An 18,388-nucleotide genomic window follows, 5' to 3' on the forward strand; every position below is an offset into this window, starting at 1 on the left:
GGCCAAGAAGGCCAACGGCATCCTGGCCTGCATTAGAAATAGTGTGACCAGCAGGAGCAGGGAGGTAACCATTCCTCTGTACTCAGCACTGGTGAGGTCGCACCTGGAGTACTGTGTTCAGTTTTGGGCCCCCTCACTACAAAAAAGACATTGAGGCCCTGGAACGTGTCCATAGAAGGGCAGCCAAACTGGTGAGGGGTCTGGAGCACAAGTCTGATGAGGAGCGGCTGAGGGAGCTGGGATTGTTTAGTCTGGAGAAGAGGAGGCTCAGAGGAGACCTCACTGCACTCTACAACTTCCTGAAGGGAGGTTGTGATGAGGAGGGATTTGGCCTCTTCTCCCAGGCAACAAGCAGCACCCCAGGAAATGGCCGCAAGTTGTACCAGAGGAGGTTTAGGTTAGACATAAGTAAAAACTTTTTCTCTCAGAGAGTGGTTAGACACTGGAATGGCCTGCCCAGGGAGGTGGTGGTGTCGCCGTCCCTGGCAGTGTTCAAGAGGCGTCTTGATGAAGAGCTACGAGATATGGTTTAGAGGCTTGTGGTAGCAATGGTAATGGGAGGACGGTTGGACTAGATGATCTTGCAGGTTGTTTCCAACCTTGCGATTCTGTGATTCCATAGAGGAGCATAGGCCAGTATTGAATGGTATATCACTTTTATTTGTCCACGTTGCATGGCATGCAGCCGTTAACTATGTAATCAATGAATGATTTTCTTTATTATGTTGGACGGCTGCATACAGTCTTTGCCTGAGAGCAGGATGAGTGGTAATGGATGCCAGTTTTGAAATTTCTGGTCCATTCACCACAACGCTTTCTGCCCCCGTGACATATAATCGGAGCAGCCACACTGGCACTCTCTCTCGGTTTTTGTCTAAACCACTGAACTAAATCCATTAATTCAGCTGCCATGTATGGGCGAGCTGTTACATGTAGTGTGCTCTGGGCAGGGGGCCAGTGGTTGGGGGCACCCCCGCTTGCCTATCCTGCGTTTTTTTGGTTTTTTTGAGTTACAACCAGTTGGATCTCAAAGGGATCTATCTCTAATGGAGCCTCAAGATCCGACCTTTTAGTGCTTTCATTTACAGAATCCAGTTTCTGTGGATTCTCTTGTACAGGGTCCCCGGTAATTTCTAGAGAGATAGTCCGGATTTTTTGTAGGGGAATCATAGCATTAGGTTTTTTCCCCTGAAAATTGCGCCCTGTCTTTCCATTTCTTCAGTACAGTCACGCAGTAGTTGATTTCCATCAGTGAGAGCTGCTTCAGTTATATTTAGCCAGTTCAAGGCCATCAGCAGTGGCCACACCACCGTGGAGGCAGCTAACTGTCGTTCTCAAGCAGTGAGTACATTTTTGTTAACACTGTTGAAATACTCAGTCAGGTGGGATGGGGACTCCTGGACATTTCTTCCGTCCCGCAGGGGGCCCCATTTTTCAACGGTACGAGCAATCCCATGATATGGGGATCCTAGGAATCCTGGGATGTGCCCTGGCAAAACTTCACTCATAGGGCTAGTCTTTTCCCGTGCAAACCATCCCATGATATTGTTCAAAAATGCCATGGTAATTACTTTAGGAGGATTATAATTGGGTACCTTTAAAGATATTTGGCTGCCTGGCTCGCCAAAATGTAGAGCAAACGAAGGCAATGATAGAGCCTTTATTTGAGAAATAGGTGCTATAGGAAAAGATATCAAAGAGGAATTAACTCATCCCTCCCAGTAAAAGTTTGGAGAAAGGGACGAGCTGAGGAACGTGACCCTCCCCCATTCGTACCGTTGCGCCGCAGCAGAGAAGGATGGGGGAAAAGGGGGACCCGCACAGACTCAGATGGCACGGGAAGTATCGTGGAGACAGAAGGGGTGGCTCTAGACCCCCCTGCCTGCTCCAGACGCTCACGTACTCCTGTAGCTCACCCATTGGTTCAGGATGTGACCTTGGAATTCCACTACATTCACCCATCAAATTATCCGTCTAGCTGTGTGTTGGACATTTTGTGCAGAAGGGTGCTATGAGAAACAGTATTGAAAGCTTTGCAGAAATCTTAAAAGATAAAATCATCTGGCTTCCCTTGATCAACTAGATGGGTTACCTTGTTGTGAAAGGAAGCTAAGTTAAACAGAACCTTCCCTTCACGAATCTTTGTTGGTTGACTGCATTTGAATGGTTGAATTGGTTGAATGCATATGACTGCATTTTCTTTCAGATGTTTTAGGATTCTGAGGTAAGATACTGTTGATCAGGTGTGCTTCTTTCCTGTTGCAAAAGTAGATAATCTTAACTAAGCAGGGACATGGAGGTACTGCTACTGGGAGTCACGAGTGGCTTACTCAAATAAATTTTGCATGGGTGTGAATCTAGTAGCTGAGTGGGGGCTGTTGGGAGCCAATGGTTCAAGTCTTTCTGTGTGTTTTTCAAATCTAATTCTGCATTAGTTTTGGTTCCTGTGCCAAAGTTGCCAATTATTCACATGAGGCACAGGGCACATAGCTACTGGATAATTTGAAATGCTGCAAAATATAATTTAAAGGGGTTTTATGACTTGAGAATGGGTAAGTTACAGAAAGCATCTATCTTTTCAGCTAAAGTCTTAAGTACTTCATTTTTGTTAATATCAAGTTAATTTACTTCTTAAAGGTGCAGTTTATACAGAAATCCTAATTTTCAGTTTCATTTATTTGTTGTTGTAGTGGAAATTCTAAGGGTTGAGACCTGCCCAGAACATTTTAAAAGAAAATTGTGGTATATTAGCATAATAGCTGCTAGCCACAATGATAAACTTTTCATTTGTTGCGTGGTTTTATTTGTTTTCAGGGTTGTTTTTTTTAACTCAGGAGACACTGCTTATCACCTCTGAGAGCTAACTTAGGTTTTTTTGTGATTTTGCCAGTTTGCATTTGGCATGTGTTCGTATTATACCAGTGTAGTGGAAATGCTAATTCAAGACTTAAACCAGTGATTGAGCACCTGGTAGGAAGGCAGGGCCAACCAAGGAGAGATCAGGTGCAAGCAATGCACCTGAGTGACCAGAAGGGGTGTCATGGTTCTATGTTTTTGTTTTTTGTCTTGTCGAGTTTTGATGTGGAATACTGAAACCATAAAAAAACAAGACAAAAACCAAAAACATAGAACCATGACAAGGGGTCGGGCCAGGATCCACCCTTTCTCAGACCTCATTTAAGGCTTGGCAGTAGAGGTGTTGCTTTATTCTTTGGAGCTTGCTATGTATTTAGGGGCTATTTGGGCCTTCTCAAGGTAAGCAGTTTCTTTTTCTGTGTTTTGTATCTGCTGCTGAGTTTGAGGGGTTTCTCACTTGCAGTGTCCTGGGGTGTTGCTGTTCTGTGTCTTGTGCTTTCTGTTGTGTTACAGTTTTATTTTTTTATTTTACCTCATGGTAGTGGACATCTTATGTCTTCAAAGGGAATTATTTTTACTCATCTGTTAGCCGTTAATGACGACTTTTTGTTCTTTCTGCTGAAAATAACTTATAGTGTCTTCACTTTTCTGGAGAATGTTGAAATTAAAGCAGCAAATATGTGGTGGTTCTTGTTTTCTTTTTTCTTAAGAACACAATTTAAATAACTAATGTGAGTTACTGTTTTTGTCTTTCAATATGTACAGTGAAGACTGGCAAGTATCTAGGTCAGTTTCAATATCAGGAACTAGTTCTGATTCTGAATCAGAGGAAGATAGAGAGAAAAACAGTTGTGAAGAGAGTGAATCTGACTATGAACCAAAAAACAAGGTCAAAAGCCAGAAACCTTTAAGGAGGTAAGAATTCTTGTGTTTTGGATACTCTAATACTGTTTCTAATTAGAAATCAAGTGTTGCAGTACATTATGAGAAATTGGAAGCTTTAAGGTATGAAAGATGTTATCGTACCAGTGCTTTGTGTTGACTGTTTCTTTACTATGTTTGGAAGTGGTGTAACTGAGCAGTCACAAAATGTATGTATTTATGAACAGATATTGAAGGCTTGTGGTTGTGCTTGTTGAAACCCCCTTATTGTGTTATATCTTACTGTCTTAAAGAATTAAGCCCAAAAGTTGCAAGAAGGGTGCAGGACAGAAAAAGAGACAGTTTGATTCATCAGATGGTGATGATGATTATGATAAGAGGGGATCTCGTCGCCAGGCAACAGTCAATGTTAGTTACAAAGAAGCTGAAGAAACCAAGACAGATTCTGATGAGTTGTTGGAAGTCTGTGGAGAAGATGTCCCACAGCCTGAAGAAGATGAATTTGAAACTATAGAGAAGTTCATGGATAGTCGAATTGGCCGAAAAGGAGGTATTTTTTTTTTTAAAACTGTTATTAAGATGGTGGAGTGTATTGTGGTGCAATTGGGTCTCAGCTGTAGTTCATGTGATGTTTGTAAACAGTAAGTTTAAAAATATCAGGGAGTCTTTTTTTTTATTTTATACTTGTAAGTAGGTGTTACTTTTTCAAGCCTTCTAAAGTAAAACACAGAAGAACTTAAATAACCAACACTAAAAGAAAAAAAAAGTGGGAAATAAGAGCTCTTCTCACAAAAACGAGCCTGTTTAGAGCTGAAGTGTATTAGCAACAGTAATAGAGACTGAATGTAATTACAAATTACCCTGCATAAAATTCTAAGAGCAGTAAGGGAGGGGAATTGGAGGAGGAGGAGTGGGGGGGGGAAGTAGAAAGAGGTTAGAAAGAAATAGCTGAAGATCAATACATCCCAATGATCAAGAAGTTAGGCAAAAATGCCAGGAGGCCTGTGTGTATGAACAAGAAGCTTGTGATCAAACTCAGAAAAGAAGCATATAGAGGGTGGAAGCAAGGAGGAGGGGTAACCTATGAAGAATACAGAGATGTTGTCTGGTTATCCAGGGATGAAGTTAGGAAAACTGAAGTCTGCTGAGAATTCTATCTGCCATGGATGTCAAGGGCAACAAGAAAGGTTTCTCGAAGTACATTTGATGACAAAAGGAAGGCTAGGGAAAACATGGGCCCTTTGCTGAATGAGATGGAGAAATAAGTTACAGGGGCGGTGTTTGCCTTTATTTGCTAATCAATGTTATTGCTCAAAGCATAGCAATTTTAGAGAAGCTTTTTCCTGCATGAAGTTATTTCATTCCCTCCCTTTTTTCCAAGGCTATTTGGGTTTGAGGTGTTTTTGATGGCTTTTTCTCACAAGGTCTTGTTTTGCAGGTATTTGTGTCTCAGTGTTGCTGAGATTTTTCCTTGCTGAGTTTTCTTAATCTGTATTTAGTACTGTCTTCTGCAGTCCCTGTGACATTTACCTATTGCACTTTGCTATGCTTGGAAATGCTATTGTTTTATAACACTCTAATATACCCAATGTTGAAGGGTAAGGTAATAGTTGTGTACAAGAGTACTACTCTATTAAAATGGTTTTGGTAATTCATGGTGGATGCTGCCCTTAATTTCTGATAAATAGTTGAGACAAGTTACATGTTTATATAAGTATATTAGACTGCTTTCTGCAGTATGGGATTTTTTTGTTGGTCTATTTATGGTAGTACATGCTTAATCGAGACTCATGGCATAGCTTTTTTTTTTTTTTTTTTTTTTTTTTTTTTTTTTTTTTTTCTCTTTCAGCTACTGGTGCTGCAACCACTATCTATGCAATTGAGGCAGATGGTGACCCAAATACTGGATTTGAAAAGTCAAAAGAGCCAGGAGAAATACAGTATCTTATTAAATGGAAAGGCTGGTCACACATTCATAATACTTGGGAAACTGAAGAAACTCTGAAGCAACAAAACGTTAAAGGAATGAAGAAACTAGATAACTATAAGAAAAAGTGTCAGGAAACAAAACGATGGTATTTTTGTAACTTCTTCCATGTTTATGTATTTTGTATCAGTATACATATTTTTATTGTGGTTATGTTCTCTGTTGCCTGTTTATGAAGGCATAGTTTAAAGTGCCTATACAGCAGAAAGACAGAACTTTGAAGTCTTAATACCTATAATCCTGTAACATTCAGAGCATACCAAATTTAGTTGAGCAAGTGAGTATACTTGTGGCTTTCATAAAATCAGGCCTTTTAAGGAAGCGGCTTCTGTACCTAGATATAATGCATCTGTTATAAATGAAGATTTAATGAGATGAGTGGTAGGTTTTCTGATTTTAATTCTCACCTTTTACTAGTTCTATCAGTGACTGGACTTGGATTAGAGCTCTAGGAGTTGCTGCAGAGATTTTAAAGATTAAAAAAAAAAAAAAATCCAACACTAAGGCACTCAAAATATTACAGCATTTAGGTGTGTGTTTTTTTTTGTTTTTGTTTTTGCTTAAACTTTTATTAAAGCTGCAGAACCAAGAACTGAACAAATACTTAAATTTCAGTGCTAATTTTTGGTGTTCCGTTTCATTAGTATGTTTAATATAATCTGTGAATACCAGTAGGTTTTTCTAGTGTCGCATAAGATGGATTCTTATCAGAGCAAACCGTTAGTGCTGTTCCATGAAAATAACGTGGAGTATGCTACTTGTTGAAAATAAATTATTTAAATTATCTGCATGATTAGTACAAGCTGTAGCTGATAGAAGTTTCTCTTAAGTATTTTTGAGGAAGCTAATTAGGCCAGATGCAACGCTTTCATAGCAGGAATTTCAGAGTTGTAGTTCCTTCAAAAAAGCTTTCTAAGCAGCATTCCCATTATGCTTATGTTCAGAGCTTTAGAAATCCCAGATTTTCTTGGTTTAAGAACTAAACAAAGTAATAAATACTTGAAATAAATTCCCATTTCAGGCTGAAAAATGCTTCTCCAGAAGATGTGGAATACTATAACTGCCAACAGGAGTTTACAGATGATCTACATAAACAATATCAAGTAGTGGAAAGGATAATTGGTATGTGACAAACTTGTAGGCAGAAAACAGTCTTGAGACTAGTGTGTTCATTGCTTGCATGTTGCCTTCATAGTTAAGAAACTTAGGTTATAAAAATCCCTGAAAAGTTAAAGCAAAACAAAATCTGAAAAAGTTGTCATACTGTTTTTGTTGTGAAACAAGTTCATGTTTTCTTAAACTTAAAATGAGTGCTTTCATGAAATACCAAAGGAAAATACTGATCTAGTATCTCTGATATATTTCTGCAGCTCATTCAAATCAGAAATCAGCAGCTGGTTATCCAGATTACTATTGCAAATGGCAGGGTCTGCCTTACTCAGAATGTAGCTGGGAAGATGGTGCTCTCATTGCCAAAAAATTTCAGGCATGTATTGATGAGTATTTTAGCAGAAATCAATCCAAGACCACTCCATTTAAGGACTACAAGGTGAGTGTGTAACTACAATTGATTTATACGGTTGAGACAATTTTTAAAAAAAAAAAAAAAAAAAAAAAAAAAGGAAAGAAGTGGAAGTTGTGCATCCTGAGATAGGTATTTAAAAAAAATCTTTTGAAGATTGTTTAAATATATAGAATCACAGAATGATAGAATGGTTTGGGTTGGAAGGGACCTTTAAGATCATCTAGTTCCAACTCCCCTGCTATAGGCAGGGACACCTCCCTCCCTCTAGAACAAGTTGCTCAAATCCTCATCCACCCTGACCTTGAATGCCTCTGGGGAGGGGGCATCTGCAACCTGTTCCAGTGTCTCACCACCCTCACAGCAAGGAATTTCTTCCTAATATCTGGTCTAAATCTACCCTCTTCCAGTTTAAAACCAATCTCCCTCATCCAGTCCCTGCCCTTCTAAAAAGTCCCTCTCCAGCTTTCCTGTAGTACCCTTCAGGTACTGGAAGGCTGCTATAAGGTTTTTCTCAGAGCTTTCTTTTCTCCAGGCTGAAGAGCCCTAGCTCTCTCAGCCTGTTCTGTGATCACCTCTGTCCCTTTTCTAACAGCTTAATACCCTTCTTGTGTTGGGAGCTCCAGAATTGGATGTGTTAGACCAGGTAGGGTCTCATGAGCACAGAGTAGAGGGGCAGAACCCCTCTGCTTACACTCCTCTTGATGCAACACGGGGTAGGGTTGTCCTTCTGGGCTGCGAGTGCGCATTGCCAGCTCATACTGATTCTTTCATCAACCAACACCCCCAAATCCTTCTCCTTGGGGCTGCTCTCAAGCCGATCTCTGCCCAACCTGTATCTGCGCTTGAGATTGCCCCAACCCAAGTGCAGGACCTTCCACATGACCTTGTTGAACTTCATGAGGTTGGCATGGGCCCACCTCTCAAGCCTGTCCAGGTTCCTCTGGCCTCTTCCCTCTAGTGTGTCAACTCCACTGCTCAGCTTGGTGTCATCTGCAAACTTGCTGAGAGTGTGCTCAATTTCAGTGTCCATACTGCCTACATCGACGTTAACACAGATTCCTGAGGAATGCTACTCATCACCAGTCTCTACTTGGTCATTGAGCTGTTGACTGCAACTCTCTGAGTGTGACCATCCCCTTATCCAGCAAGAGGCCCATCCACCAAATCCATTTTTCTCCAGTTTGGCAATGAGGATGTCATGCGAGATAGTGTCAAATGCTTTGCAGAAGTATAGATAGATGATGTCAGTTGCTCTTCCTTTATCTTTGGAGGAGAAAGGATGGAGAATTTCCATTCTTCACTTGATGCAGGGGGGAATGTGACCACTGAGGATAAGGAGTAGACTGAGGTCCTCAATGCCTTCTTTACATCTGCCTTTAATAGGCAGATCAGTTATCCTCAGGGCCCTGTACGCCCTGATCTCTCATATAATGAAAGAGAGAATGTGTGAAAGGTGGATAGGCCTCACCGTAAAGCTGAGGTGAGATGCGCAGTCTAGTTGAGCAGCAGGGAGACAGGAGCAGCGCCCACGACAAAGGGCAGATGAAAAAGAGCATCAGGTGACCTTGCCAGGAGTTAAATCCCCTCTCCCTGACCGTAAAGTCCCCTGGGGAATGTAGTTCTTCTCTTCTGGGCAGGTACCCAGGACTTGAGCATTGACAGTTAAGCTCCCAGTGCCCCACATTACGTTATGATGTGGAATACCAAAAACCAAAAATCACAAAACCATGACACTGAGCTGCTCTCCACCATCTACCAGTGCTCCTGGTTAACTGGTGAGGTCCCAGAGGATTGGAGGCTTGCTGATGTGACTCCCGTCTACAAGAAGGGCTGTAAGGAGGATCCGGGGAACTACAGGCCTGTCAGCCTTGTCTTGGTACCAGGGGAAGTTATGGAGCAAATAATCTTGGATGAGATCACATGGCACCTGCGTGGCATCCAGGGAATCAGGCTCAGCCAGCATGCGTTCATGAAAGGCAGGTCGTGCTTGACCAACCTCATCTCCTTTTATGACTGGGTGACCAGCCTGGTAGATGAGGGAAAGGCTGTTGATGTAGCCTTTGATATGGTCTCTCACAGTATTCTTCTGGGGAAACTGGCTACCCATGGCCTGGACAGGTATACCCTTCTTAGGGTAAGGAACTGGCTAGAGGGCTGTGCCCAATGGGTAATAATTATTGGAGTTAAGTCCACCTGGCAACCCATTTCAAGTGGTGTCCCCCAGGGGTCGGTACTGGGGCCCATATTGTTTAGTATCTTTGCTGATGACCTAGATGAGGGGATTGAGTGTACCCTCAGTCAGTTTGCAGATGACACCAAGCTGGGAGGTGGTGTTGATCTGCCTGAGGGTAGGGAGGCCCTTCAGAGGGATCTAGATCAGCGGGATCTCTGGGCTGAGGTGAATGGGATGAAGTTCAACAAGGCCAAGTACCAGGTCCTACACTTTGGCCACAATAACCCCATGCAGCGCTACAGGCTTGGGGATGAGTGGCTGGATGAGTGCGAAGAGGAAAGTAACCTGGGAGTGTTGGTTGACGCTCAGCTGAACATGAGCCAACAGTGTGACCAAATGGCCAAGAGGACCAACAGCATCCTGGCCTACATTAGAAATAGTGTGGCCAGTAAGAGCAGGGAGGTGATCATCCCCTGTACTCAGCACTGGTGAAGCTGCACCTTGAATACTGTGTTCAGTTTTGGGCCCTGTATAATTAATGGATATTAAGATGTTACAATCACAATATAATCAAAAGAGTTAAGCAAAGTGGACAACGATAACAATACGATAACAAGAATAAATGGAAGGCTTACCCTTATGCTGGGCTCACCTACAAAACACCAGAGAAGGTAATCTCCAGAAGAGATCCTTCCCCCTGGGAGCCAGCTCTTAAATAGGTCTAGGAGGGGTGGAGCCAGGTTCTACCCCCTTCCAGCAGCACAGGTGAATTGCCTTCACCTGTGCTCCTCTGGCTGACTCATGGCTCGCCTCAGGTGATCAATCAGAGGTTCAGGCTGTGACTCAGCAGTTCCCATACAGGCCCCCTCACTACAAAAAAGACATTGAGGCCCCGGAACATGTCTATAGAAGGGCAACCAAACTGGTGAGGGGTCTGGAGCACAGATCTGATGAAGAGTGGCTGAGGGAGCTGGGATTGTTTAGTCTGGAGAAGAGGAGGTTCAGAGGAGACCTCACTGCACTCTACAACTTCCTGAAGGGAGGTTGTGATGAGGAGGGATTTGGTCTCTTCTCCCAGGCAATAAGCAGGAGATGGTCTTTGAATCCCAGCCACCTTTCTTGGGCCTCTCTTCCCTCCAGGGCTTTCTCCCATGCCACCCTGCCAAGCAGTTTCCTGAAAAGTTCAAAGTCTGCTCTCTTGAAGTCCAGAGTAGCAAGCTTGCTGTGCACCCACTTTGATACCTTAAGGATTTTGAACTCCAACATTTCATGGTCACTGCAGCCAAGGCTGCCCTTGAGCTTCACATTACTCACCGCCTCCTCCTGGTTGGTGAGGACAAGGTCCAATATAGCACCTTTTCTCATGGGTTCATGTACTACTTGAAAGAGGAAGCTATCATCAACACATTCCAGGAACCTCTTCTATGTCTGACGCACTGCTGTTTTGTTTTTCCAGCAGCTATCGAGGTGGTTGAAGTCCCCCATGAGGACCATGTTTTGTGAATATGAAGCTGCTCCTCTTTTTAGAGTACCTCAACCACTTGGTCTTCCTGATCAGGCAGCCTGTAGCAGACCTCCTCTATGATGTCTCCTTCCCTTGAACCTTCACACATAAGCTCTTTGTCAGCTCTTCATCCATTCCCAGGTGTAACTCTGTGGACTCCAGGTGGTCTTTGATGTAGAGGGCAACAACCCCTCCCCTTCTCCCCTGCTTGTCTTTTCTGAGGAGTTTATACCTATTTATTCCTACGTTCCGGTTATGAGAGTCATCCCAGCGCATCTCAGTGATGCCAGTGACATCATAGTTGTGTAGGCATATGCACACCTGTAACTCTTCTTGCTTGTTCCCTGTGTTCTATGTGTACAGGCACTTGAGTTGGGCTCCCACTGAGTCACAATTCTGTGATTCTGTGAGCCTCATTTACCAATTGATCCCTTGTCCTGCACTTTAGGTCTGATCCTATTCTAGGGTATTTCTGAAACCCCCTTTTATCTCAACATTGATTGTTTTAGTTTTGGCCAGGCTGGCTCCACTGCAGCTACTCTCAACAACTGCAAAATATGGAGGCTTTTGTAGGCTTTTTTTTTCCCAACTTCTTATATTCTTGTTCAGAGATGGAATTTGGTGCTCTAGTATTTTTTTACAAGTAACCTCTGTGAACAAGTTAATTTCATCTCTGTTGTAGAATTTAGTTCAACTGTTAGCTGAATTGAATTTGCAAATGAGTTGACTGTGTTATATGGCCTAGTTTTCTGTGGTGAATTAAGACTGGACTTGGTTACCCTGCAGGTTACTACTGCTTTTTTGTTTCTATAGGAAGATATTTTGGTAACTTCATTCTGTAGTATTATTGATGCTTAATTTGCTTTAAACAGATTCTAAAACAGAGGCCGAGGTTTGTTGCGTTAAAGAAGCAACCACCTTATATTGGAGGACGCGATTGTTTAGAGTTAAGAGATTATCAGTTAAATGGGCTGAACTGGCTTGCTCACTCGTGGTGCAAGTAAGTATAGTCTTAAATTAGTTTTACTGTTTCTAAATTGTAAGCATTCATAACAATTGTTTGTTTTTTTGTTTGTTTGTTTTTTTTAGAGGGAATAGTTGTATTCTTGCAGATGAAATGGGTCTGGGTAAAACAATACAAACAATTTCTTTTTTGAACTACCTGTTCCATGAACATGAACTGTATGGGCCTTTCTTGCTGGTTGTGCCACTTTCTACTTTGACATCTTGGCAAAGAGAGATTCAGATTTGGGCTCCTCAGATGAATGCTGTGGTTTACTTAGGAGATATAACTAGTAGAAATATGGTGAGTATTTCTTTGTATCATTGAAGAAGCTAAGCAGTAAACAAGATCCATTTTATTTTTTTGTCTTCTGCTAGTCTCCAATACTTTGGTTAATACTGAGCAAATACTTTAAACATTGTGTTTAAAATGCAAATTAAAAGCTTAAGTTTTGATCTTATATAAATGTATGTGAAAGACTTCTTTAAGGCTTAATAATAAAAAAGATTTAAAATGTAACCTTGTATTTGAAAATATATTGTCTTTTGTCATGCAGTTATTTAGCTGCATAAAATAAAACTTTTAAGCATACAAGTCCATGATAATTTCCAAATTCCTTTTCTGAAAGGAGGAATTTAAGTAACCGTCAAATTAAAAATAAAAACATAAAAGTGGTAATTCTTTGCCATTTCTTCAAAAATTCAAAAAGAAAAATCCACCTGGAATATTGTGTTCCGGTTCCTTGATTCAAATTATTGTATGTCTCTCAACATTTACATTGCTATAGTGCTTGAAGTCTTATTGGTCATGATAACCATTTTTTCCTCTAGCTTACGTTTTGTCTGATTCTTTTGTTGTTTTTTGTTTGTTTCTTTTTTGTAGATAAGAACTCATGAATGGATGCATCCACAGACCAAGCGATTAAAATTTAATATACTTCTAACAACTTATGAAATCTTGCTGAAGGATAAGGTAATCACACCTATTTTTTCAGGGAGGTGAAGTGAGTTTTACATTTGACGTGTTTTTGAGTTACACGTATTTGGGTTCTTTGTTTGGGCTTCTCATTACTGTGGTAATTTCTTTGCTTTTTAAAATGATCTACTTCCCTGTGGACTGTCATCCAGGAAATGGTTCCATTTGTTTGTATATACTGGAAAGAAGAGTATTTTGTTCGTTTGTTTTTAATTATTATTTGAAAACATATAGGTTAACATCTTAGCCTTTTGCTTTCCTTTTAAACTTGGAATGATTCTATAACTTTTAGTTGAATCCAGCAAACATAAAAACCCATAGGTGTCAATATGGTATTAAAATAAAAAACATGGGATTTATAACCTTATGTAAAAATTCAGAAATTGCATGACACTAACTCATTTAATGTCTTCCCTCCCCCCCTTCCATTTCTTTAAGTCATTCCTTGGTGGTCTGAATTGGGTGTTTATAGGGATTGATGAAGCTCATCGTTTAAAAAATGATGATTCCCTTCTATACAAGACTTTAATAGACTTCAAGTCTAGTCATCGTCTTCTTATTACTGGAACCCCCCTGCAGAACTCCCTCAAAGAGCTTTGGTCTTTGCTGCACTTCATCATGCCAGAGAAGTAAGGAAGAGTTTTATGTGATTCCTCTTATTTATCAACTTTATTGTGGTGGAATATTGTAGTGATTGAAGAATCAATATAGAGAGAATTGTGTTGTGAAATAGTTTAAATATTTTGTATAAAATAGATATACATACTTTTTCATGGTATTCTTCATAGATTGTTCTTGAAGCAGTTGCTGCTTTTTCGGTTTTAGTAGTCCACAAAAAAAATAAGATGGATTGAATGGGTCAAGTTCCTGAGAAGATGCATCTTAATCCATGTGGTCTTCCTTTTAAATTTACTTTGGGGAAATAGAAAAAGACATTCTCAAACGCATTCTATGTTAGTACCATTAATGAAAGCAAGTTTGTACTATGATGCCTGATATGCAGTAGTTCAATTAGATAGCCAATTTGCCTTTATGTTTTGCATACAATAGATTTATTGTACTGATACTGTTCTGTACTGGTTTATGTTTATATCTTGGATAAATGAGAGTACATGTTCTTTTCAGGTATCTTCAAAATACAAAGCACTGTAGCTCCAATTAGTTTTGGAACTATGCAATTTCATTGACTTCTTCAGAACCTCACAGTCCATTTGCTTAGTTTGTTAGCACATATCAGAGGATAATCAAATTTCAGCTAGTCCATGTAAGCTGCAAAAAGTATGTAAAATGGACTGTTCTCTTGCACTTTGTCCAACCGTGCAACTGTTTTTTTTATGCTGCTCTTAAGAAATATAGTAATGGGATTTCTGTAATTTTCTACCTGCGTTTCCATGCAGAAAAGTAAAATGCAGGGGTTTTCACTGGAGAAATTATTCAGTAACTTATTTTTAATTTTTATTTTGTGGAAGTGCTTGGAAATTTCCATTCTACTATTTGCAGACAAAACTTTTAAAATTTCTTGGGATGTAGAAATTCAGAAGTGTATTATTAAATTAAACAGAGGAGAGTGGGGAAGAAGTCCATATACGTTTGTGTGCGTGTGTTGTATTTACGGGCTTTGTGTGTTCTGTTTCTTCTTGGCTGTTGCTTCTTCAGGTTGTTCACATGATGTCGCTATTTTACCTTTATTTTTTCTTATGTTGAAGGTTTTCTTCATGGGAGGATTTTGAAGAGGAGCATGGGAAAGGGAGAGAGTTTGGTTATGCAAGTCTTCACAAAGAACTTGAACCATTTCTACTCAGAAGAGTTAAAAAAGATGTAGAAAAGTCTTTACCTGCTAAGGTTGAACAAATTTTAAGGATGGAAATGAGTGCATTGCAGAAGCAATATTACAAGTAAGAAATGACACTTAAAATTCAGCTATTTTAATTGGATGTCTATATGAAAAGTACTGAAGCGTAGTAGTTCTCATAATGCAATTTGAACAGACAGTTTGAGAGCTTATCATTTGTGGAAACGTGACAAATATTAGGAATTATTTCCACTGCACGTTCTATATCATAGGTGGATTTTAACCAGGAATTATAAAGCCCTGAGCAAAGGTTCTAAAGGCAGTACTTCAGGATTTTTGAACATCATGATGGAACTGAAGAAGTGTTGTAACCATTGTTACCTTATTAAACCACCAGATGATAATGAATTCTATAATAAACAGGAGGCTTTACAGGTAATGCCACTTTGTTTTATAATTTCTTCTTATAAAGTTGTGGTTTATATCATGTAGTCATTCTACTGTTCTGCCAATTTACTAGTTCTTATTAAAGTATATTAATAGAACTATATATTAAATATTTAATATTAATAAACGATTTCTTTATTAAGAATTTATCCCTGGGTTTTACAGGTAAGTGAATTGATTCTTATTTTTTAGCTAGAACTGAATAATAGATCAATACTAAATAAGATGTATCTGACTTGAAATATGACCAAAATAAAATGGAAATAAATTTACTTAATCTGAAAATACAGATGTTTTCAAACTGTGTCCTATTTTAAACCCAGATCAAAATAAAGCAGTTAAATAAACTGTGAACTTCATATAAATGAAATTGCATGTGACTGGCATTGGTATACCAACAGTTCATGTTATAGCAGAAAGTGATCTGCAGAATCTTTAAGCTTTTTTGTAATTAAGCACTGTTCTCTGCATGTCCTCAAGCAACCAAAATGAAAGAAAATAGAAGTCATAAACATTTTGTGATTGTTTTGTGGTTGCTTTTTTCCTTTGTGTGTGTGTGTGTGTGTTTTTCCTTAATTTTTAAAGGTTAACTAATCTTTATACTTGTATTGGGTTTATGTGGCAAAGATCTGGTAGCAGCAGGGGGGCTGCAGAAGTAGCCTCTGAGAAGAGACCAGATCCTCCCACAAGTCAGATAAGAGCCAGTTTGAACTGACTCCAAAAGGGATCCACCACTGGCCAAAGCTGAGCCAGTTAGCAATACTAGTTGTGCCTCTGTGATAACATATTTAAGAAAGGATAAAAAATGCTGCACAGCAACTGGGAGGTGTGAGGAAAATGTAAGAAACAACCCTGCAGACACCAAGGTCAGTGAAGAAGGGGGAGGAGGTGCTCCAGGCAGAAATTCTCTTGCAGCCTGTGGAGGAATAAGTTGTTCCTCTGCAGCCCATGGAAGACCACGTTGGAGCAGATATACACAGAATCACAGAATTGTAGGGGTTGGAAGGGACAGCCAGAGATCATCGAGTCCAACCCCCCTGCCAAAGCAGGTTCCCTACACCAGGTTGCAGGTAGGCATCCAGGCGGGTCTTGAACATCTCCAGAGAAGGAGACTCCACCACCTCCCTGGGCAGCCTGTTCCAGTGCTCCGTCACCTCACTGTAAAGAAGTTCTCGTGCACATTTGTGCGGAACTTCCTATGCTGCAGTTTCCAGCCGTTTCCCCTTGTCCTGTCTCCACTCACCACTGAAAAGAGTCCGGCCTCGCCATTCTGCCCCCTACACCTTAGATATTTATTGACCTGGATCAGGTCCCCTCTCAGTCTTCTTTTCTCAAGGCTGAACAGACCCAGTTCACTCAGCCTTTCTTCATAGGGGAGATGCTCCAGGCCCTTCGCCATCTTTGTGGCCCTCTGCTGGACTTTTTCCAAGAGATCCCTGTCTTTATTGTACTGGGGAGCCCAGAACTGGACGCAGTACTCCAGATGAGGCCTTACCAGGGCAGAGTAGAGGGGGAGGATCACCTCCCTCGACCTGCTGGCCACGCTCTTTTTAATGCATCCCAGGATGCCATTGGCCCTCTTGGCCAGAAGGGCACACTGCTGGCTCACGGCACTCCATGGAGGACCCAGAATCACAGAATCGCAAGGTTGGAAACGACCTGCAAGATCATCTAGTCCAACCACCCTCCCATTCATATTAGTACCACAAGCTACTAAACCATATCTCGTAGCACCTCATCCAGGTGCCTCTTGAACACTACCAGGGACAGCGACTCCACCAACTCCCTGGGCAGGCCATTCCAGTGCCTGACCAACCTCTAAGAGAAAAAGTTTCTCCTAATGTCCAGTGACCCCACACCCTAAAGGAAGCTGCAGCCCATGGGGGACCTATGCTGGAGCAGCATGCTCCTGAAGCACTGTATCCTATGGAGAAGCTCCATACTGGAGCCGTTCTTGAAGAACAGCAGCCTGTGGATGCCCACATCAGAGCAGTTCATGAAGAAGGACTGTATCCCATAGGATGATCCCCATGCTGGAGAAGGGAAAGAATGTGAGAAGTACCCGTAGAGCTGTATTTTGGACTGACTATAATCCCATTCCCCACCCCCCTGCGCCCCTCAGAGGGGAATAAGTAGAAAAGTGTGGAATGGAGAGGAAGGAGTTTTTAGTTTGCTTTTAGTTCTCACTATTCTACATTGTTATGAATTAGCAATAAATTAATTTCCCACAAGCCAAGTTTTGTTTTGATCATGATAGTAACTGATGAGTGATTTTCCTGTCCTTAACTCATAACTTTTGTTTGTTTGGTTTTTCATTTTATTTTCTCCCCTTCTTCCTGCCAAGAAAGAGAAGGGGGAGCAAGAGAGAAGCTTGGTGGGTACTTGGTGGCAATTTTACCAACGTAAATGCTTCTGAAGATCAGTTTTTTCTGTAAGCTTTGAAGTTGATAATTTGAAGACTTTTTTCCAAAACTACAAGATTGTTCAGTGGCAGCTTGTGGTTTCAAGCTGGTTTATATCATGAAGTGCTTTTCAAGCTAAAGAGTATGAGAGTGATGTCATTGCAGCCTTCCAGTACCTAAAGGGAACCTACAAACAGGACGGAAGTCAAGTATTTACAAGTGTAGATATTGGTAGGACAAGGGGGAATGGTTTGAAGTTGAGGGAGGGAAGATTTAGGTTGTATATTGGGGGAAGTTCTTTACCAAGAAAGTGGTGAGGTGCTGGAACAGGCTGCCCAGAGAGGCTGGGGATGCCCCATCCCTGGAGGTGTGCAAGGCTAGGTTGGATGGGGCCGTGGGCAGCCTGGTCTAGTATTAAATGGGGAGGTTGGTGGCCCTGCCTGTGGTGGGGGGGTTGGAGGTTCATGATCCTTGAGGTCCCTTCCAACCCAAGCCATTCTATGGTGTTTTACAACTTGGCACACTTTAACTACCTGAATTATAATTAAATCCTTCAGAACTGTTCTGCCATTATTTGTAATAACTGCATGTTTTTAACAACGATTTCCTTGACTCATCTGAATAAGCTTTGTTAGCTCTTGTTATGAATGATGCATCCTTCTCTTCTCTGGCAAAAGGAATAAAAGCAACTAACTCCAAATTTTTTTATTCTGCATAATTCTAACCTGAACCTTTTCGCCTAAAGTGACCTAATATTTCCAACAATAAGTTCTACGTGCACCTGAATTTTGGTTCTAGTTGTTCCAACTGGAGCTGAGAAGGGATGATGATGTAAATTATCT

General features: G+C 41.0%; 2 protein-coding genes across 6 annotated transcripts in view; one reads left to right on the forward strand and one right to left on the reverse strand.

Annotated features, from left to right (window-relative positions):
• Window positions 1-18,388, forward strand: part of LOC125686397 (chromodomain-helicase-DNA-binding protein 1-like) — a 192,325-nt gene that overhangs the window by 121,879 nt on the left and 52,058 nt on the right. For 4 of the 5 annotated variants that reach the window (XM_048930325.1, XM_048930320.1, XM_048930321.1 and 1 more), the window contains 11 exons: window positions 3,622-3,771; window positions 4,032-4,288; window positions 5,588-5,813; window positions 6,747-6,847; window positions 7,096-7,274; window positions 11,800-11,927; window positions 12,017-12,233; window positions 12,813-12,902; window positions 13,344-13,534; window positions 14,612-14,800; window positions 14,970-15,132. In XM_048930325.1, the coding sequence (XP_048786282.1) occupies window positions 3,622-3,771; window positions 4,032-4,288; window positions 5,588-5,813; window positions 6,747-6,847; window positions 7,096-7,274; window positions 11,800-11,927; window positions 12,017-12,233; window positions 12,813-12,902; window positions 13,344-13,534; window positions 14,612-14,800; window positions 14,970-15,132 (1,891 nt within the window). Of the gene's footprint in view, window positions 1-1,738; window positions 3,256-3,621; window positions 3,772-4,031; window positions 4,289-5,587; window positions 5,814-6,746; window positions 6,848-7,095; window positions 7,275-11,799; window positions 11,928-12,016; window positions 12,234-12,812; window positions 12,903-13,343; window positions 13,535-14,611; window positions 14,801-14,969; window positions 15,133-18,388 lie in introns of those variants that run through there. The other variant, XM_048930324.1, reaches the window with a different exon arrangement.
• LOC125686441 (uncharacterized) overlaps window positions 1-18,388 on the reverse strand; it is a 52,514-nt gene that overhangs the window by 7,851 nt on the left and 26,275 nt on the right. The gene's annotated exons all lie outside the window — the stretch shown is intronic.

Source organism: Lagopus muta, chromosome W, assembly GCF_023343835.1.
Source record: "Lagopus muta isolate bLagMut1 chromosome W, bLagMut1 primary, whole genome shotgun sequence".
NCBI lineage: Eukaryota > Metazoa > Chordata > Aves > Galliformes > Phasianidae > Lagopus > Lagopus muta.